Source organism: Lissotriton helveticus, chromosome 5_1 (genome assembly GCF_964261635.1).
Source record: "Lissotriton helveticus chromosome 5_1, aLisHel1.1, whole genome shotgun sequence".
Lineage (NCBI taxonomy): Eukaryota > Metazoa > Chordata > Amphibia > Caudata > Salamandridae > Lissotriton > Lissotriton helveticus.
The window spans coordinates 1,568,821,680-1,568,845,105 of NC_136065.1; the positions used below are offsets into that span (position 1 = coordinate 1,568,821,680).

At 42.9% G+C, this 23,426-nt stretch overlaps 1 protein-coding gene across 1 annotated transcript in view; it reads left to right on the forward strand.

The window, feature by feature from the left end:
- The window catches only part of LOC144755588 (chitotriosidase-1-like), an 82,079-nt gene extending 61,746 nt beyond the window's left edge, over positions 1-20,333 (forward strand). Inside the window, exons 6-11 of the mRNA XM_078644696.1 lie at positions 8,049-8,173; positions 8,358-8,481; positions 9,651-9,833; positions 10,154-10,270; positions 12,692-12,824; positions 18,671-20,333. Of these exons, the coding sequence (XP_078500822.1) occupies positions 8,049-8,173; positions 8,358-8,481; positions 9,651-9,833; positions 10,154-10,270; positions 12,692-12,824; positions 18,671-18,927 (939 nt within the window). The 3' untranslated portion in view covers positions 18,928-20,333. The remainder of the gene's footprint in view (positions 1-8,048; positions 8,174-8,357; positions 8,482-9,650; positions 9,834-10,153; positions 10,271-12,691; positions 12,825-18,670) is intronic.
- Positions 20,334-23,426: the final 3,093 nt, after the last annotated feature.

The following is a 23,426-nucleotide window of genomic DNA, read 5'->3' on the forward strand; positions in this document are numbered from 1 at the left end:
GGTCAACTATATTCACACCGCCGAGTTTTAAAATATTTATATCCTAACACCCCTTCCCTCTGCATCAGGCATATTTAAGAGCTCAGATCTCTCCTCTGAAGATTTCTGGTGCAGACAAGGCACTGGCCATCTCAGGTGAACTTGGAGACGCACAGTGCTAACTCGCTGTCGAATTAGCCCCTAAAATCTGCCTGCCTTTTCGCTGCCACCCGCTAAACATCGATGCAATTGGACAGAATAACATCAAGACCCCTGAAGCACGGGGAAGCCTTTCGACACCCCTCTCTACCCTGCGCTGGTTTGTTAAACTTTTCTACAATAAATGCACATCTTTCCCCGGCTGCATGAACCTTGGAGCAGTCTGTGGGTTCATGAACACATTCTGTATGTAATTACTTGTATTGAATGTCAAAGATTCGATGACACACTGCAATTTTGGTATTTTCATCACTGCTGCCACCTTGCGGTCTGAAGTATATGTCAGGTAGAGCTATCCAGTAAGAAAGTATTCTATCATGAGTATCTCAGAAACTGTTGTATGGAATTAACGCAACCGGGCATCGATGACCCATTCAGCAATTTTGAGATAGTCATGATCAATAAATAGAGGTGTTTGAAGAACTGAATGGGAGCAACTCAGAGTCACTTTATTTGGGACCAAAAATAGGATTATTTGATAAATAATGTTAACAATTAAACGTGCATATTTAAATAATGTAACACAACGTGTGTGCGTGTGCTTGTATCTCTCTCTCTCTCTCTCTCTCTCTCTCTCTCTCTCTCTCTCTCTCTCTCTCTCTCTATATATATATATATATATATATATATATATATATATATATATATATATATATATATATATACTTATATTTCTTAAAAACCTATGCCAAACGCACTGCGGCGCCTGCTGTCTCCTGTCTACGGCCCCTGCTGTCTCCTGTCTACGGCTTCGTTGTGGACCAAGATGGAACGATGCAGCTGATATGTAGTCGTCTACTGCGAATACGCTGATGGGTCTGCTTTCAGTTGTTTTGACCCACCCAGTCCCTTCACCTTTATCCTCCCTAGTTTGGACATTAGTAGAGTGTGCTTATTGGCTCAGTACACAAGGGTGAGGGAGGTAGAGGGTAAATGGCTAGGTCCGCCCTCCTTAAGTATACATACAAAGAAAACCCGAGTTCATGGATTTAGGGACCTAGTCAAAAGGGAGTGGCTCCTAATCAGTGTGATCAGGAAAAACCTTAAAGAAAGAAACATTTCTTTCTTGAGTCCCCTCACTCACCAGGGTTTCCCCACGGTGACATGCTTCATCATTGGGGCCATCCCAGTTCTCTACGAACTGGGGCGTGCTGCGACTTGCGGAAATATGTAGGAGCACTTTAAATGGAAGACTGTGTGGTGCACAGTGTGGTGGAGTGGGTGAAAGTGATTAAAAAATACCCTGCTAGTGGGGTAAAATACTTTTTTATCGCTCCTAGATTGGTATATCTAAAAGGGGATGTTAGACTGAGAAACCTAACTGTAATGTGCAGGAGTTCAGTGTATGTTCAACATGTTTCGAGCCTACCCCTAGCTCTTCATCAGGAGCACACAGGGGCCAGCCCTGTGTTTGCACTCCTATTAAACCTAAATAATGAAATAAAGATAGTGAAAAAAATAGAAAGGAAACGCTGCCACTAATAAAGCATGCGTGATTTATACATACAATCCCTATGTCATATAGTATATTTTGTTTTTAGCAAGGTTGCGCTTCATGGACTCGGGGGACGGTGTATCCCTATAAAACATTTTCTATCTCGGGAATGCTGCATCTTGGCACCTATTCCTTTCCCCGCTGCACCACCATTTTTCTTAAAAACCTATGCCAAATGCACTTCGGGCCTGCTGTCTCCTGTCTACGGCTTTGTTGCGGACCAAGGAGGAACGATGCAGCTGATACGTAGTCGTCTACTGTGAATAGGCTGATGGGTCTTCTTTCAGTTGTTTTGGCCCACCCAGTCCCTTCACCTTTATCCTCCCTAGTTTGGACATTAGTAGAGTGCGCTTATTGGCTCAGTACACAAGGGTGAGGGAGGTAGAGGGTAAATGGCTAGGTCCGCCCTCCTTAAGTATACATACAAAGAAAACCAGAGGTCACGGATTTAGGGACCTAGTCAAAAGGGAGTGGCTCCTAATCAGTGTGATCAGGAAAAACCTTAAAGAAAGAAACATTTCTTTCTTAAGTCCCCTCACTCACCAGGGTTTCCCCACGGTGACATGCTTCATCATTGGGGCCATCCCAGTTCTCTACGAACTGGGGCGTGCTGCGACTTGCGGAAATACGTTGGAGCACTTTAAATGGAAGACTGTGTGGTGCACAGTGTGGTGGAGTGGGTGAAAGTGATTTAAAAATACCCTGCTAGTGGGCTTAAATACTTTATTATCGCTCCTAGGTTGGTATATCTAAAAGGGGATGTTACACTGAGAAACCTAACTGTAATGTGCAGGAGTTCAGTGTATGTTCAACATGTTTCGAGCCTACCCCTAGCTCTTCATCAGGAGCACACAGGGGCCAGCTCTGTATTTGCACTCCTATTAAACCTAAATAAGGAAATAAAGATAGTTGAAAAAATAGAAAGGAAACGCTGCCACTAATAAAGCATGCACGATTTATACATACAATCCCTATGTCATATAGTATATTTTGTTTTAAGCGAGGTTGCGCTTCATGGACTCGGGGGGGCGGTGTATCCCAATAAAACATTTTCTATCTCGGGAACGCTGCGTCTGGGCACCTATTCCTTTCCCTGCTGCACCGCCATTTTTCTTAAAAACCTATGCCAAACGCTCTGCGGGGCCTGCTCTCTCCTGTCTACGGCTTCGTTGCGGACCAAGGAGGAACGATGCAGCTGATACTTAGTCGTCTACTGAGAATAGGCTGATGGGTCTGCTTTCAGTTGTTTTGGCCCACCAAGTCCCTTCACCTTTATCCTCCCCAGTTTGGACATTAGTAAAGTGTGCTTATTGGCTCACACAGTGTTGTGAATCATTTTTTAATGGTGTGCATGTGGACATGTGTTTGTGTGTGTACACATCTGGGCCATATTATGCGCCTTATTACAAAAAATCAGGTGAAATACAGAGCAGCTGCTTCAAATCTTGCTGCCAGCCCTTTGAAGAGGGGGAAGAGATCCCCTTTCAGGCAGGTGTAGTGAGTGACTGCACCTGCCTGCAGGGGGTATATAGAGTCCATGTGACCACCTTGCTCTCCTCCACAGGGCGGCCTTTATGATGCAAATCTCTTTATTGACATTTCAGAACACAGTGAGAGAAAAGCACCAAGAAGCATGGAACAGAGCGTTGCAACACTGTGCAAGCATCATGATGAGCATAAACCATATATATATATATATATATATATATATATATATATATATATATATATATATATATATATATATATATATATATATATATATATATATATATATATATATATATACATATCTTTCGATCTTGCTCACGGTTTTGTAACCGTGAGCAAGATCGAAAGATTGAAACGCGTTGGTTAACAATAAACCTGCTTTAGAGAACATCCTGGTGGAGTGCGAGTATAATTGATTTGGTGGATAATTAATGACAGGGAATACCCGTCCCTGACACTCGCACCAGCTGTGAGAAGTGTGCCCTCGGTAACGGGATTACTTTGGTGGCAAATATATATATATATATATATGTATATATATATATATATATGTATATATATGTATATATATATATATATATATATATATATATATATATATATATATATACAAACACACTGCTCCACAATTAAGGACACTCCAGTCAAAATTTCGTAGTCTCTACACCAGGTTTATTTTCCTGTGTGCACACTTATTCAGTCAACAAACGCGTTTCGGCATTGCCGCCTTCGTCAGTGTTGTCTGATGAGACTCACTTTTGCATTTAAATAAAGTTTCCTCAAAACATAAAAAAGGGCACTTCAATTACATTCATTGATATGTGACGGCCATCTTAGAGTGTCCGAAATCAGTGTGATTGTAATCATTTGTCAATATAACAGATCAATCATTATATTTCGTGCAATTTCCTCGCATTTGCTTTCAACGAATGTGGTATCCTTGAAGCAATTCATTGTTCGGGCTTTCATATGAAGGAACAATAAATATTCTGAGCCCTCTCGGGACTCTCCCGACTTCCAGGTATTTCTGGAGGCTAGTTGCCTCCCACCATTTACGAATTTCTTTCTCGTATGTTTTTTCTAAGGTGACAAATAAATTCTTCAGAGTGCCAGGTATCGTTTTCTCCTGTGCTTTTTCTTTACTCTTTCCGCTCGTTTTCGACACAAAGAGGCTCCCTGCAGCTTCTTCCCTTTCCATATCTGTAAACATTCTCCAGTGCAAACAATATGCTCCACGCCTGGCAACGACTTTCGTTCCTGACCATTCGAGGTTTACCGGGTTTAAAATAAAGGCGGAGTCCACTCACCCGTTCCGCGTCCTGCAGCCTTCGGAAGCCTCCTCGGGACTGGTCCGCGTTCTTCGGGTGAGTGGTCCGGCTTCTCTCCCAATGTCTCACAGATGTGCGCAATGCCCTTTTTCCCACGGCTCGCTTAACACCGGTGGGGCAGACAGTATATTCAATCCAAAACACTTTGCCACCAACTGTCGCTCCTCTTCACCTCGGGTGCCTCCTTACCGCACGGTGGAGTGCGTTACAATATGTACAAACACACAGTTCCCATGTCTACGAACTGCTCCACAATTAAGGACACTCCAGTCAAAATTTCGTAGTCTCTACGCCAGGTTTATTTTCCCGCGTGCACACTTATTCAGTCAACAAACGCGTTTCGGCGTTGCCGCCTTCGTCAGTGTTGTCTGATTGAGACTCACTTTTGCATTTAAATAAAGTTTCTTTATAAAGTAATTGGGCAACTAGTAAATTTAAGGAGTGACTAAAATGAGGACCACAGTAAACTATTCCATAAACATACCTGAAGCAAGGCTATACATCACATTATAGGTCCAAACAAAGCACAAGCATTTAAACACTTTCAGCACTTTAGTATATTTCACATCAGCACGTTTAGGGGTAATCAAAACATAGGCGAAACAACCAATCAGACATACAACCAACGTTTGGGTAAGAATCAACATGATACACGATTTACAGTATTATACAACAACACTGTGTATTTATACATGTTGATATCAATGTCCATTTACAGTAAGCCATGCTTTAAACCAGGGTTAAAAAGTCAAGATCAGATAAAGGAGGTAGCATGTTTACAGTTTAAATGTAATATAAAATAATATAAATTAATATACATTTAATATATGTATTTTATACAGGACAATTACATTTAAAAAGGGTTAATTTTTTGACATTTTAATATGAACTTCATGTTGAACATATGTATTTTGTATTTCGTTTATGTCTATGATTGTAATTTGCACAAGATACGTTGCACCTGCACTTGTCACTTTAAAAGCATTGGATGTAGCAGTAAAACCATGTTATGTGATGAAGGCTCGTTTCGAGCCGAAACACGTAATGGTGACGCAGCATTAAATGGAATTTGATACACTAATTTGACGGTCTGTGTCCATGTGTGGTGAGTATCCTAAACAAACAAACTGAATCTGTTGTGTGTATATATATATATATATATATATATATATATATATATATATATATATCAAGTCAAAACTCTCCTCCACACGGGATTCGAAGTAACAGGACACAGCGGGGTTTCTTTTCACAGGCTTTTTATTCAGACCAGCATGACCGGTTTCGGCAAACTGCCTTTTTCGAATGCTTTATGTCCCAGCGTCATGTCTCCCTTTCTTAAATTCTAATTTGGCTCCTCCTTACCCAGTGGTGGTTGGCTCCCCTGCACCTCGTGCATACACTTGCCAATAACAGGGGACTACCAGTCCCATAATGCTGCAAGATGCTGCCTCAGTGCAGTGCAGTCCGGGGACATGAAATTTGTAAAAGTCTTTTGCCCCTACTTTCATCCACCAACCTCCGTGCTTAAAACAGATCTTTTGCGGCGCAACACACTTGACAGCGCCTTGGGTGAAACAGATCTTATATATATATCACACACACTCTCTCCTGAAGGAAAGACATAGCCGCACACACGATGATGAGGGTCAAATCCATTTATTTACTGCGTGGGCAGTCCTGACGCGTTTCGGTCTTCGTGACCTTTTTCGAAGGTAAGCCCCGGCATTGAATCACCGCACCATTAAGTCAACTGCTCCATTTAAGCCCTCCAGTGGGCGTCTTAATGGGAACCTTCTCCCTGAGCATATATATATATGCAAAATCGCTGATTAAAGGATCGCTCAGGGTCTCCGTGATCCAGGATACGGGCGAAACAAATTGGCGAGGATCGACTTGTCCATAAGAAACACTATGCATTTTTTGATCCAGAGAGTCCGAGCTATCCTTTAATTGAGGATCTGCTGTTGTTTCACATATTAGGCTCCGAAGCCCGACCTGCCACATTTGGAGCCACCGGCTCTTTGAACTTGATATATATACATATGTATATACATACATAAATATATATATATATTATATATATATATATATATATATTAAATACAAAGAACCAGCGCTTCGAAGCGCACACGGAGTTCAATCTTCGTAACAGCTCAGCGGCTTCCCTTCCCACAGGTAAAATAACTCAGCCTAACGCGTTTCGGAGCTGTGATGCTCCTTGTTCACAGGCAAACACATGAAGAGCAGAAAATCAAGGAAGGCACATTACCGGCAAGTCTTTTATTTCGTCATCACTTAGTGCCTTGTAACAACGTTGCATGCCGGTACTTTGAGTTATTTTACCTGTGGGAAGGGAAGCCGCTGAGCTGTTACGAAGATTGAACTCCGTGTGCGCTTCGAAGCGCTGGTTCTTTGTATTTAATATATATATATATATACATATATATGTATATATATACACATATCTATATATGTGTATATATATATATATATATATATATATATATATATATATATATATATATATATATATAATATGTGTGTGTGTGGGCGAGCCAACAAATTAATAGGGAGAGGCGAGCCCGAGCCAAGGGAGCTCATGCAAAAGCAGAGCCCTGAAAATGTTTGCTATATTAATCATGCAACAAAAATAACGTAAAATATGATAAAGTCTCTTCATAATTCCAAAAACTTTATTTCTTTAGCATGTGGAAGCTTTGACATTAATACCTCACAAAGCACTGCACTGAGAAGTACTTTATTAAAAGTGATCATTTTTAAACATGAACCATTAGTGAACTAAGAGGCAAGCCAATTGCCATGTAAATCCTGTACGTGGCCCAGATTATTAGTGCAACACATAGGTTTTTGTACAATTGGTATTCTGCACTCACATATTTGAATGTGCTTTAATACGGGATAATGAAGAAAAAAGTTTTGGTGAAATATAACATTTGCCTAAGATCACCCAATTTAAGCGGGGGAAATGTGACTTATTCAGGTTTACTGGTTTCACTTTTGACAAATCAGCCAGCAAAAGAGTATCTATTTGTCTTTCCTTATGTTAAGGGTTTGTTTTTATCTCTTTGTGCAATTTTTTGCTGTTTTTATATAGCGTGAACTCGACCCAAAGGTATTGGAGGCTTTACATAAGCACCTGTTACATTACACAAGGTCACTTTTCATTGTTTATAGGGATGAGGAGATGAAGTGATTCGCCCAGAATCATGTCAGGATCAGGGTGTTGAGCCGACACCAAGACTCAAACCTGGTTCCCGAGGTCCAAAATCAACAGGTCTAGCATTAGCGTTAGGTTTAGCCCTAATGCCACAACCAGTGTGGCAGAAGCCACATGGAAGCTCGGCTCGTTATTGGCTCATGGTTCCAGCAGGACCTCGAGCTGAGCCAGAGCAAGGCTTCATCTTTCAGTGGCTTGCCCTACCTCTAAAACACACACACACACACACACATATATGTAATGAAGTGGCTCAGCTTATACTCACGCGTTCTCCAATTCTTCCATCTCTTTCCAGGAACTGATAAAGGCCTTTCAGGATGAGGCTACGCAGACGGGTAAAGAGCGGCTTCTGCTGAGTGCAGCAGTGTCTGCTGGGAAAGGAAGTATTGATACAGGATATGAAATCAATCGCATCTCCAGGTAAGTGCTCGCGGCCCAAGAAGGCGGTCACTGTTAAGGCTGTTTTAAACCTACAGGAGACAGGGTGGATAGAAGGAAGCCCAGAGATATCTAAACACCATAAAACTTTACAAAAAACAGGCCAGCTGATTTGTTACGTAGCCCTACCAGCTATTCACAGTTAACCTGTTGTATTGACCTGCAGGTCCTTGGACTTCATCAGTGTTATGGCCTACGACATGCACGGGTCCTGGGAAACTGTCACAGGCGAAAACAGTCCCCTGTACAAGGGCTTGAAAGACACTGGCGCAGCTGTAAACCTAAATGTGGTAAGTCGAGGTATGGTAACCAGCATACACCTCAGTGGACTAACACTTAGGGCCTGATTAAGTTTTGGTGCTATAAATAATGATACCACAGGGTATGTTATTTATTGGGTGCAGTAAATAACACCTTTTATGAGTCATTAGGGAATAACATGAGGATTTTTGTGTTCAACGCCCCAATATCCCGCATGATATGGTAAATACTGTGTGCTTTCTCCCTGTTCAGTTTTGGCAGGTTTGACCTGCGAAATTTAACGGAGGTTGAGTTATTTAATACATCCCATAATTACCGGATGCGTTACAGAACTTCGAACTCGTAATTCTGACCAATGCTTAAAGAGGGGTTTACTCACGGGTTGGAGATCACTGACCATCTCGTAATCAGACCCTATCTTTTCACGACAGTGACCTCAGGCATGTCAATGGAGTCTCACTCATGCCCTAGCGCTGGTCTCATACACATCAACAGAGTTACAGTTAACCCCCACAACACTGATCTTTTGTACTTAAATGAAATAGGGGTGTGGAGAATAAGAGAGACTTCTTTGAAATGTATGAGGCCGGGGAGGAGGCATGTATGAAACTCATTGAAGTATCACCCATTACTTACATCTTAAGCTTCATAGACTTCAATGGAGTCTCCCTGGCTACCCAGTCATCGTATCATACATTTTAATGGAGTCACTCCCATTCCCACAATGTCTGGCCGCGTACCAGCCTGTGAGGTCTCTTTGTGTTCCCCATCACTGCCTCATGCACTTCTCTTCTTCATTCCTCATCCTGCAAGCCTCACTGATTTCAAGGGGTCTCAGCCATTCCTTACTCCAAAGCCCTCGTACACTTGAACGAAGTTTCACTTACTCTTGAAGTTACTAGAGGAATGTCTGCCATCGGAGACACACTCTTTCTATTGATGGTTGTTTGTTTAAGAGCCCAGTGCACTCTGGGAGATGGGTTTTTCCACAGCTGAAAAATGTTGACTACTGTTCCAGATTACAGTGAAGTGCAAAAGGAAAAACAGGACTGGAGTTTGATGCGCCTAAAGACACGGATTCATCTGATAACCCTCTCATTTTCTTTTCTCCATCAACGCCCTTGTCTGCTTCGTTGACTCACTCATCCCTGCCACACTGGTCTTATTTGCATCCTAAAATGTCCGTTTCCTTCAATAGGACTTTGCTATGAAGTACTGGAGAGACAACGGGGCTCCTCCGGAGAAGCTCATTATGGGGGTTCCCACATATGGACGGACCTTTACCCTAGCGACTGCAGACACTGGTGTCGGCGCCCCCTCCTCCGGGGCAGGGACCCCAGGTCCTTTCACTAGGGAACCGGGATTCCTGTCTTACTACGAGGTAAGCAGAATCAGACCATGCCCACCAAAAGGGGCCCTCTTTCAACCCCCAAATCTTGAGTTCTCAAGTTGTCCTAGGTCGGGTGTGAGACATTCAGCCAATCATGGCGTTGTAGTTCACATCATCATGGATTCTGGCATTTGCCTGTCTCTTTATTTATGCAGGACTGCTAAACCAGAATATATCCTGGGGTGAACTTAAACACAGGGCTGGCTGAACATCTCACACTTCACACGGAGTGTCTAGGCCCCTTTACTAGTTGTGAGTTGTACCTGTTTCCAAGTGACCTTCACAGCCCCCTTGTCTCCAATGTTTCCTAGGTCTGCACCTTCCTGAAGGGAGCTACCGCCGCATGGAGTGACGAACAGAAAGTGCCCTATGCCTACAAAGGGAACCAGTGGGTTGGATATGACAACATCAAGAGCATCACAAACAAGGTAAGACAAAGTGGCAACAACTTCCCAGTCGCGGCTGCTGCAGGTAAGAGCGGTGGGGCCAGGCCAGGGGGGATTTCGAGAGACAACCACGTGGGGAAATTAATTATTTATTTACTTTTCCCTAGTGGTCGTCTCTCGAAATCCCGCCTCACCTGGCCCACTGCCCCATCGCTCATACCTGCAGCGGCCACGGCTGCTACTTCCTACATGCATCAGAAGAATTATAGGTCCCAGAAACCACAAACTAGACTTACCTTCACAGTTTGTGCGTATCTGCCCTCTAGAAGAAACTAACATCTATCCTGAACAATGTTTATATATTTTTAGGTATATTTCTATAGCTCAGGCCTGGCCCCAGAGAGCTGCAAAATGCTGTACATGGTCACAGAAGCATGAGACACAGGGAAGGTAGCAGAAGCCTTAAGGCCTTTACAAACAGAGGCCCAAATATTACATAGGGAGAGAAGAGGAATGTAAGTGGTGTGGAGGGATGAGGCAGATTATCACGTGGGTGAGAGGAAGAAAGCAAACATGTAAAGCTTGAGATTCAAGGTGGTGGAAAGAAGAACCTCATGATCTTTACTGATGCAGTGTAAGGAGGACCCAAGTCTTGGGTGTAAAGGAAGTTCATTTCATAGCCTCAGAGCAGATGAAGAGACTTTTTGCAACGTGTTCTTTGTAAAATGTTTGGGCTTCCAGCCTGACCATCCCAGGCCTGCTGACTACATTCTTGACTCTGGAAATTTTAAGTTCATTTGGTAGGCAGTCCAGTTTATTTGGGTGGGGAACTTTAACATTTACATAGCAGGCTTTACAGCAGGTGCATACAACTGAGAGCCAGTGTTGTTGTTTTAAAGCAGCAGTCCAATTTGAAACCAAGCTGTCTAAACCTAATCCTAATCCATGATAGAAAGGCCGAAACCAACGCAAAAACTCAGGAATGTTGTGCAAGCTAAGAAGGAGGGGTGGAGCCCCCACCTCAATATGTTATGTTATGTTATGTTATTTGTGATTTTTATAGCGCACGGCTACTCAGTGAGTGTCCCGGCGCTTTATTGACATCCTAAAAGCAAACATAACACATAAAGAATAAAGAGGGAAGCACAAAAAGAATTTTAATTGTTTTGTAAAATCAAAGAGGCAAACAGCCAGGTTTTGAGGGCCTTTCTAAAAGATAGCAAATTAGAGTTGCTTCGTAGCAAAAAAGGCAGAGAGTTCCAAAGCTGAGGAGCCCGAAGCATAAAGGAACGACCTCCCAGTCGAGCCTTCCTCACACGAGGTACAACGGCAAGAAGCTGTGATCCAGATCTCAAAGATCGCGACGGGCAATATTGCTTGAGCCTCTTCTGCAGGTATTTATATTTATATAATATTTGTGCTGGTTAACTGTGTGTTGTCTTCATTTCGAAGAAATGTAATCCCAAGGGTATGAATCTGTACCATCAGAGGAGCTGCATAGATTTGAAATAGGATTCAGTGTCAGCAATTTAGTTGACTGTTGTTGTGCGACCCCAAATTTTCGGAGTCACACTTGGTAGATTTCTTAGGCCCCAAAAGGAAACTGTGACTATTTTGGAGAAAGGTAAGACTGCCCGGTGACTCTATCTACTTCCCTCTGAGTTGTCCTCAATGGACAAGAGTGTCAGGAGCCAGACAAACCTTATTAAATAATTTCTTTTTATCTGCAAGTGATACGATAGAGCCCTGCCCCAAACCCCAAAATCAGTAAAAAAAAGACCTCACAAATATTGGTATTTTATACTGTATGGATGCTGGATTTTATAATTGATAGTTATAGTGTGTCACATGACAAAATGTGAGTTCTATGGTGGAATTGCATTGTGCTATTGTTACATATTGAACTCTCTTACATCTTCATATGCAGCTGTCTCTTCAGTTAGCTATTTTGTGAAATAGATTTTTTTAACACTGTTAATGGTTAGATATTTGATTCCAGCTCTTTTTGCTATCTACTTCATGGCGCTGACAGTTTTTAATCATGCGTTTGGCAGGAGGCCCTGAAATCGATTTCCTCGTTGTTAATTAGATACTTGTGCATTTTCCTAATATTAGAGCAAGATGTGGGCACCCCCTAGAATGCTGCATTAGATTTGGCCCTGTGCATACGGAGACTGTGCCCATCTCACAGCAATCCAGCTGGCACTTTAGACGGGTAGATGCATTGGAAGATAAAGTGCAGCACAAGTAAACTCAAGTGTCCCTCCTGAGAGAATGTCTCAGAGTATGGAAGAGTCTCTTACCCAGCACATCCTTGTTACCCCTGGGACTTTCACAGGCTCAGATACTGCAGTGCAACAGCTCCTGGGTGTAACCCTGCGCATCTCTCGGCTATGGGTCAGGGCACCGAGAGGCCTGGTCAACGTCTGCCCGTGCTGCTCTGAAATGTTTGACATTTTACAGGTGCAGTACCTGAAGACCAATGGGTTTGGTGGTGCCATGGTGTGGGCCCTGGACCTCGATGACTTCACTGGCACCATCTGTGGGCAGGGGAAGTACCCCCTGCTCCAAGCGCTGAAGACAGAGCTGAACCGAGGTGAGAGGTCATATCTTACAGGGGGGAGGGGATTCAAAGGATGTCTGTAATATGTACTTTCCACTGAAAATTACACAACCAAGGGTGAGACATTTTATTTTCTTTAAATCGTTTGTTTTTAAAGTGTTGAAATAGCGTCCATTCACACCTAAAGCTTTTTATTTGAATGTGAATCGTGGCCAGACCCCTCTGGTTCCTACTCTGAAAGCACAGCAGCCCCTTTGGCTGTTGCAGTCCATCCATCGAAAGGCTGGTGTGCCATAATAATAGGAGCTTGCCACACAAAGGCCTCAGGACCTGTTTTATGCTCGCTTCTCGACAGCGCTAGCCTGTGTGAGGCTAGGGTCTGAACCACAACTTTGTGCTTTGCTAACCATAAAACTATGCCCTTTGGATAGCACCTAGAACTGCCCGTGCACTACTACATGGAGAATTCTGAAAGATATTGTACAGGGTCTAATGAGGAATGAGGAGTCAGCATGCAAACCACCAGTCTTCCTGCCTCAGCAATCTGTTTTAAATGTCCCAAAATGCAGGATGTTTCAACACAGCCAACCTACCTCTTATTATAGGCAATGAGGCCCAAATTTACTAAGGGCTGGCTCTGCCCATGTGTCATGCAAAGTAATGCAAGCGTAACTCAAGCCCTTAAGTGAGATTTTCTATGCCACGCAGAGCCACCTTGCATAGATAGCAATAGTAAACCTCGAGAAAAGCAAGACAGTGCAAGTTGCTGCCTTGAGTTACTCTGCCTGGGAAGGAATCCCATGGGTGGAGCGCGGGTCTTCTCACACATCTATCTACTCATGGTTTTTGGCTCATTTCCAGATTTATTAAAAACAGCTAACCTGGGAATGATTCAAAATGCTATGCCTTTCCAGGTAAAGGGGTAACGAGGCGAAGTATGTTTATTTCTCCTTATGTTTTCCTCTTTCTGCGTTTACGTTTTTTTCCTAACACACAACAAAATATAAATGTCTATAAATAAACTGTTCACATATTTCAGAATATATAATAATTAGGGAAGCATGGGTGTTTGTAATTATGAAGTGTGTTGGAAACAAATATTTTAATACGATCAAAATAAATCAATACACTGGGTGATGACATTTACATATATTATTGTTTATTCACTATATACTTTTATCTGTAAAACTGTAAATCTCGGCAAATGGTATGGTCATTTCATTTGACAATGCGCGCTATCACACTATACTCCACACTAGGCCACTCCATTCTACAGCACTCAACTTCACTCTATGTCCCTCCACTCTATGCTGCTCTACAACACACCAAAACATTCTATGACACTCCACTCTATGACATGCTACTCCATGCCACTTCACTCTACTCCACTTCACTCAACGATACGCTACTTCACTCTAAAACATACCACTCCATTCTACGACATGCCACAATACTTTATGACACTCTACTCTATGACACTCCACTCCTCACCCCTCCACTCTATACCACTTTATACGCCCCTCCACTCTATGACACAACACGCTACTCTACAATACTCCACTCTACGCCACTCCAATCTATGGCACTTTACCACTTTACTCCACTCTGCGATATGCCACTCCATGACACTTTACTCCACTATACGCCATGCCACTCTTCACTCCTACAGTCTATGCACCTTCATTCTATGACACAACACTCTACAAGACTCTACGACATGACAGTCTACGACACGACAATCTACACTCTACACTACACCACTCTACTCCACTCCACTCCAATTTACACCACTTCACTCCAATTTATGCTACTTCACTCTACGTCCCTCTACTCTATGTCCCTCTACTCTACAACCCTCTGCTCCACTCTATGCCACTTCACTCTACAACACCCTATGCCACTCCACACAACTCTCTCTATGCCACTTCACAACACTTTACACAACTGTAGTCCATGACACACTACTTCACTCTACTCCACTCCACTCTATGACACTCTGCTCCATTCTGTGCAACCCTCTCTATGCCACTTCACGCGACTTTACCCAAATCTAGTCTATCACACACCTTCACTCTACGTCACTCCACTGTATGACACTACTCTATAACACTCTGCTCCATTCTATGCCACTCCCCTCTATGACAATCTACTCCACTCCACACCACTCTACTCTACGACACTCTGTGCAACTCCTTCTATGCCACTCCATGCCATTTTACTACACTCCACGCCACTTTACTACAACCCATGCCACTTTACTGAACTCCACTCTACTGTACTCTACGACACTCCAAAACACAAAGGCCCCTTGTAAGACAGAGCCTGACGTTTCACCTTTGTCTTTGAATGCACAGCAAATGTGACAAAATAAGAACAAGATATAAAGGCTTGTTTACAGAATGCGAACACTGGTGGAAGAATACATTAAATAGGCTGTGCTCCACAGGAGGGATGAACTCAAGCAGGACAGTCTAAAACAAATAAAGGCACCAAATAGAAAGCAAGCAAATGTGAGTTACAAAACACAAAACCAGTGGTAAGCAATGGGTGGAATGCATTCCCTGGAAAGCTTTCAGAATGTCCCCAAGATGTTGTTAGGTCTGGTAGGCTTTAACCTACAAATAAAAAAAGCACGCCCTCCAGCATGTGGTCAAAGAGGGATGAAGAATTAACATAAAATCATGACATAGAATGAATATTATCAATAAGAAATCCCTGTATACTTTCTCTTTCTTTTGATTGTTTCCAAGCATCTTTCATTCTTTTCAGTAGAGCGGGCTTATGCTCTTCCAGGAGCTGTTCTTGAAAGCGACGATGCGTTCTACTCTTTGCATCTCTGTTCAATCAGCATGCATTCTAAACTTATCAAGGCAATTAGGAATTTCTGAACATTATTGAGGCATGTCTCTGTCTCCTTATTTCATCTCAATATAATTTAAGAGAAGGACAGTTTAAGTTCTCTCGAGATCTTATTGGAGCAAATGTTTTAACTGATGGAAGAAGGAAAACATAATTTTGATCCACGAAATGATGGTCAGACCTAGGACACTTTCGCAAACTTCTCATATGGAAGTGTTATTTTGGTAGAAGCATAACATACTACTCATTTTTTTAAACACATGTGTTTTAACATGTTGTTTGGCATGCTAAAAGCGGGAATGCTTAGTGTGTAAGAATGAAGAAATATAAGCTTGTTCAATCTGTCACTACACATGTATGCCCCAAGCCCGGAAATGTTTTAATTTACAAAGATGTGCTTCACCATATTCAAAACGTTGTACTTACATTGCCAATGTCTACACTCTCCTACATCATTCATGGGTTGATTTCTGTCCTTGTATTCTATTTTTCAATGTTAACCCCACTTTCACGCCTTCCCCTTAGAAAAGTCTCGTCTCTGAAAAAAATGGGTTCTTTATTAGACATTTGCTGCCGTCATGGAGTTTGTGCCTGAGAGATGTCTTTTTTGTGTCCACTACCCCATCCTCTCCCCCACCGCTATCCAACCAATGCACCAAATATAAATGTGAGCACCTTCAGTTAATGTTTTATTTTGTCTGCCTTAACACATATCACCCAAGGCATAACAATCAGTCAATCAATCAGGTTACTTGTAAAGCGTGACTACTCCCCCATAAGGCTCTCAAGGTGCTGGGGGTGGGAGGGGCAGCTGGCCCTCCGGAGGTGCTGTGGTTCAGCTGAAGAGCCCGGTCTTAAGGTCCTTCCTGAATTGGGGCAGTGACAGTGATTGCCTGAGGTGGAGAGGGGGAGGGTTCCAGGTCTTTTTTGCAAGGTAGGAGAAGGCTCATCCTCCAGACGTGGTCTTGCAGACACGTGGGATGGTAGCCAGGGCCAGTTGGGCGGAGTGGAGGTCTCTGCTAGGTGCGTGGAATGCGAGGTCCTGGTTAAGGTACACAGGTTCTACATTGTGTAGAGCTTAGCAGGCGTGTGTGAGGAGCTTAAAGGTGATTGTTTTGTTGACTGGGAGCCAGTGGAGGTCCCTTAGGTGGCCGGTGATGTGCCTGTGGCGGGGCATGTTGAGTATGAGTCTTGCAAAGGTGTTCTGAATGTTCAGCAGTTTCTTGAGGAGCTTCTGGGTGATGCCGACGTAGAGTGCATTGACGTAGTCGATTCTGCTGCTGATGAATTCGTGGGTGACTGTCTTCCTGTCCTCGGTGGGGATCCACTTTTGGAACAGGATTTGCGTGTGAAAGCAGGATAATGAGACAGCGTTGATCTGGCCGTTCATAGTGTGCGAGGAGTCCAGAATGATGCCTATGTTTTGTGCGTGGTCTGTGGGTGTGGGGTGTTCCAAGAGCTGCGGGCCACCAGGATTCATCCCAGGTGGAGGGGGTGGGGCCCATGATGAGGACTTTAGTGTTCTCTGAGTTGAGCTTGAGGCAGCTTTTCTTCATTCAGCTGGCGACAGCCTTCACCTCGTCATGGAAGTTGATCTTGGCATTTGTGAGTTCGTTGGTGAGAGAGAGAATCAACTGGGTGTCATTGGCATAGGAAACAATGTTAGAGTCTGTCATTCCTGACGATGGCTGCGAGTGGAGCCATGTAGATCCTGAAGAGAGTGGGGTTCAGGGAGATGCCCTGAGGCACTCCACAGCTGATCTCTGTGGATTCAGAGAGGAATGGTGGTGGTCTGACTCTCTGTGTTTGACCGATGGGGGAGGAGCGAATCCTTTCCAGGGCTTTGTCGCCAATGCTGGCATTGTGGATTCTTGCACATAGGGTGTGGTGAGAGACGGTATCGAAGACGCCGAGAGGTCCAGGAGGAAGAGGCCTGCAGTTTACCCCCGGTCAAGGAGGGTGGGAACATCATATGTGGTGTCGAGGAGGGCACTCTCGGTGCTGTAGAGAGAGCAGGCGGAAACCATGCCCTATTTGGGAAGAGTTGCACTTGAGTTATTATGTTTTTTACTGTGAAACCAGAGTTACAATCCTGGGTTCCCACTCGAAGACATTGTGTGATCCTGGGCAAGTTACTTTATCTGCTTTTGCTCACCAGCCTTCTCCCCACATCCAGTTCTTCGATATACCTAAATAATTATGATTAGCATACAAAAATCCTAAGTTACAATAGCATTCTAAGACCAATTCGTAAGAATGGGTAGAACAGTCTAACAGTGGGTACATCACTCTGTTGTAGTGTGGTCTCAAAGGTGTTGTCTTCTGTCTTTACTTGCTTTATGTGCCCTGGTACCACACACCTTGTTAATAGCTTGGGGACAATGCTTCTCTAACCACCATACCTCTTTGTAGGTGGAAGCCTACCAGACACTGCAGTAGTCTGGTTGCGAAAGACTTCTTGGGTTAATTCTAAAAACATCCATGGGAATGCATTCTACCCATTTCTTACCATTGGGTTTGTGTTTTGTAACTCACAGCTGCTTGCTTTCTGTTTGCTGGTTTTATTTGTTTTAGGCTGTCCAGCATGTCTTTGTCCCTCCCATGGAGCATAGCCTGTTTATAATGTGCTGCTTAACTAAACACTTATAAGGTCCCACAGGTGAGACCTATTGGCAATGCAAATGCCTGTTTGTAATGGCCATTTCCCAAAGGTACACATTTTAGTATATGTGTTACATATATCCCTCTTAATGATATATTGTTGTGTCAAAGGTTTGTTATATTTTGTATACTGAACCTGTTGCTAGGATCAGTATGCCCCTATCTGGGCAGGTGAACAGTCCATGTTAAGTCCCCATGTTCTCTAAGAAATTCATCAGCCAGCCATTTCCTCTAAGCATGACCTCAGTTGCAAGCAGTGGTGCATCAATCTGGTCCTCATTTTCGCAATTTAAACCTAAATATCGATCAGACACAACAGTTGTGATTGTTTATTCTTCAATGTCATTTGTCTCCCTCAGGTGATTTCACATCAGATGGCAGCTCCGCCCCCTCCGCTACTGACAGCCATATAGATCCCATAGATGGCAATTCAGCAGGGCACCTCAACCCAGAGCCAGCAACACAGCTTTGTCTCCACAAACCCGATGGCAGTATGAAAGCCGACCCAAAAGATCCCAGCAAATTCTACACATGCGTCTTTGGTCAGATGTTTGTCTTTGAATGCCCATTGGGGCTGGTATTTAAAGATGGCTGCAAATGCTGCGATTGGGCATGAGTGTTCTGGTGCAGCTTTTCAGGCCTGCTGTGGGGCGCCTGGTTCAGCACCCTGCACCATTCATGCATTGTAACGTTTTAAGCTTTGATGAGAGTCTTGAGCCAAACAAAGTCAATCATCATAGGTTTATTTTTTTAAACATAAAAAAAATCCATAAATCCAAATGTATAGTAGAAACTGCACAATATAGAGGTAATTTCCAAGGTAATTATTTACAATGATCAAATGGGTAAAATAATGTTGAATTCTCCTTATTAGATAAGGAGCAGAGATTAAACAGATCCCTATAAGTAGTTTTTTAGTTATAAGCAATTAAATAAGTTGCCATGTAGGCTTGAAAAGGTTAATACTTTTTTATATCTCTGCAATTGGGAGTTTGCTAATTATTCACAAGTCCAGGCATCTAAATAAAATGGAGCGGGGGTCTGAACGAGGGAACCTTTTTTCCCGTCGTCCCTTTCGATAGTGTGGATGCAAAGTGGGAACCACAGTACCCAAAGACCTGATTGGCTGCTGCAAGAGAAAATGTTCTCTTGCGCCAGCCATTTCAGGAAGCAGAGCACTGTCCCCTTGTCCTAACATGAAAGAAAAAAAAGGAAAAATGTACAGGGGTATTTCAATGACATGTCTATATTGAAAGAGGTGTAGTTAGTAGAATAGAGCTAGAGGGAAGAGGATGAGTCCCAAGTGTGGCAGGAATCCATAATAAACCATAACAGACATCAGGATGTCCTGCCCTTACTCATAGCTGACAAGTTTCCCAGGTTCAGGGGTAATGAGCTGTACCAGACTTACTTTTCTTCCTCTGAATCCTGGCACTTGTCCTGTTTCATAATTGGAATTAACAAAACTATAAGTTCCAGAATTCAAAGGAAAATATAGACTGGAGCAGCAGATCACACACGGACATGGGAGACTTGGCAGGGCTGCTTGCTATGAAGAGTTTATTGAAATGCAAGACCATGTAGAGTCGCCCATTTGAACCAGTTTTCTTTAAATTGCCTTCAGCTGCTCCTACTGCCTTCCATCTGTCCGAAGAATACAATACAGAACGGGCGCACTGCGACAACACTGAAGCATATGCAGGACTTTCTGCTTTCAGTTTCTATATTGGGCTAATTTCAGTGGGTTTTTAACAGTGTTTTCAAATATAGGAAAAAGAAATGGTAATCAGTGTTTCCTAAATCCAAATCATGTGGACATTGTTCTTCTGTGATTATAATAAAGTGTCATTGTATTACTGTTTGCTTACTGTACTAACATTGTAGTTTCTATGTCGGATTACTTTCAGTGGGCTTTAACAGTGTTTTCAAAATTAGTAAAAATGATTGCTAATCAGTGGTTACTAAATACAAAATTATGTGGACATTGTTTTCCTGTGATTATATTAAAATGTAATTGTATAACTGTTTGCTTACTGTGTTGACATTGTAGTATGACATAAAATGTATGTGTTGTGTTGTGATGCAAGTACATTAGAAGTCTGCATTGCATTATAGTGGGAAAGTATATGGCATGTGACTGTCCCAATAAGGAATGCTGTGGGGAGCACAGTGGTGGGCAATGGTATGATATGTGTGTGCAGTAATGGGTGTGTGAATACTGTTTTGTCTCTTATGTGCTGATGGGTGTTATGAAAGTGATGTTATCAGCACAGTAATATTCACCTCTATGCTCTATCTTTGCTGAGCTGAGTTTTGTGTGCAATGTTGAGTCCAACCTGTCCTGTTGGATATTTGAATAAAGTCCAAACGGTCGGTTTATGCCGTATGACTTTTTTATAATTCTGACCACACAGAAAGTTCAGTAAGGAGAAATGTCACAGTACAGCTGGTCCATCTTCCTTAATTGATCACAAATGAACCGTGATGTACAATATCTTACAAGGCCTGAGCACCTGCAGTAGCAATCTATGCATATTCACGAAGTCTCAAGGTTAAAACTGGTAAGATAACTTGGGTGGTTAATGCACTTGCTCGGCAGATCTATGTGTAATCTCTGGTCACAGTTTTAAAGCATCATAAAATAAAGCAGCTGGTTAATGCTCCTGTGGGCGGCATTGCGTATAATATGAGGGCCGTAGATTTGTATTAAATGTAAGATAGCTCTGTGGTTAATGCTTATGTTGCAGAGATCCTGTGGTTGCCAGTTACAGTCCACTGTGATAAGTGCCCACAAGCAGCTGCGTGCAACCTGCCATGTTTGTGTTTCAATGTTTGCAACTTCTGACTCAGGCTTTAGTTCTCCTAAAATAGCTAAAATAGACTGCTTAGTTTGGGTAGGAATAAACACTTATGTATTGTCCAAGATGTGGGTTCCATCCAGGCAAGCAGACATAGACAAAGGACTTCAGAACGCATACTGAAGGCAGGAGCGTGACAACTGAATGTGCACCGATCCAAGCAAAGGCACAGACAGTGGTACTACTCAACATGCTCCTCCAGCTGAAATGACAACATGAAAGATTGAAAATAGAGAACGTTCTATCGAGCAGGTTATCGACCGAAGGTCTTCACTCATTAAACAAATATCAGCCAGTGCAAATTCTGGTTGTGTAAGAACCAGTACAGACAGCTCTCTGCCTGCGTCACCAGGACCTCCTGAAGGGACACATCCGGCTGCAGCGTTGTGGGCTGTTCAAAAAGGGACAAACAGTGCAATACATGGTTAAGCCTTGTGTGTTCACTAGAGCGTTAGAGCGTTACACAGCTGAAGCTGAAGAAGGTAAAAGCAGGAGATGTAAACATAAGTTAAACTGCTGAACTTTAGAGAACAATCAAGTGACAAGACTGAAGTGGTTAAAATATTATTTCACAAACATTGAAAGCCTGCCTATAGGTCTTGCTTTAGGCAGACGCCCCAGGATGTTGCGATATAGATTTACAAATTTTGCGGCACAAAAGTTGATATTTTGTGGCATTATTGCGACACTTTATTGTACTCGTAATCATTCCTTTTCAGTAAAATCAACAGAAACTGTTTTAGCAGAGAATTCCACTTTCAATTAAGCATGTTCAAAGTGTCTGAGAGTATTTATTTGCTATGCTAACTGCTTGAGTCCTGTAATGGCTGGCAGCAACATTTTTCTATTGTTGCTGGCAGCCAATCAGAGAACTTGTGGGAGTCTGACTTCAGCAGGAGCGAGATGGCCAAAGGGAAATAAAGATCCCAGGGCTAATTAAATTGGTTTACCCGTGAGAGTCTAAGACACTTTGCAAGTCTAAATGCACCCCTGCTGGGTCACGAAACAAGAAGAGAGGAGATGCGTTAGTGCCCAATGCTGCTCCCCGCTCCCTCTCTACTGTCGCCCTAGAACAGGGTGCAGGCCCCCTACCCTGACCAGTGGCATCAACCCTTCCACTCTCCCACCAACGACCCTGCTTACAAGCCTTCACCATGGTTTGCTGTAATTCGATTCTCTCCCGGCTGCTCATTCACTTAAAACTGTGCAGTAAACAACAAGTTGCACACATGATTATGCTGACTCACCCCCCATTACCCCCACCTTCCACCTACCACCACCCCCTCCTCCAGGGCACAAGTCCTAAAAAAAGAACTGGGGAGATTAACCAAGTTAGGTAGTTTTCAAGTCACATCATGGCACGGGCCACCATAGCACATGACGCAACGACGCATGGCAGTGAACGTGGGATCACAGGAAGTGATCTCTCTGGAAGTGACATCAGATATTAAGACCTCACACACATGTTTATCAGGTATATCATGAATACATCTAAGTGCATTATGAGATTTAACAAAGTAGATTTTGCTTTGGGCTTGTGCCAAAAAAAGTGGTGCAATCCCAATGCAAAATCTGGACTTCAACTAATAACATGTTTTTTTTCAAAGCCTTGTCACAAATAAATTGGCAACAAGGCGTAGCATGGCAGTACATCTCTTCTGCTTAATTGGTTGCAAAATCTGCATTTTTAAATATTTTATAAGGTTAAGGCATGCTGCTACATAGGTGCCCAGTAAATCTCAGGGAAGAATAATAATGGTGAGATAACTCTGGAGGTTAAAGCATTTGTTGGAGAGATCTATGTTTTGTGTAGTCCCAGATTTACATCAAAGTACTATAGAAGGTTAATGTGTCTCCTGCAAAGCACATCACGTAACATGCAGATGGGAGATTTTTATTTTATGTAGTTAGGTAAGTAAGTTAATGCGTTCCACACAGGGATCCTTTTGCTAATTGCAGTTAATACATTATAATCCTTGGGAAACGGCCACTACAACGAGGCCGTTTCAACTAAAACCATAACCACGCATGCATTACAACGCATGCGTGGTTACAACGACAGCCTTTACCACGCATACTTTTACTACGAAGTACGTAGTAAAGGCATGTGTGGTAAAGGGTACAAATAAAAAAAGGGGGGGTTGGGGGGGGCTAGCCCCCCCCAAAAAAAAAAACACTAACCTTTAGAGAAGATGTGCAGGAAATCGGCGGCGCAGGGGAAGGAAACGGCCGTTTGTTTTTTTACGTATGACGTCAC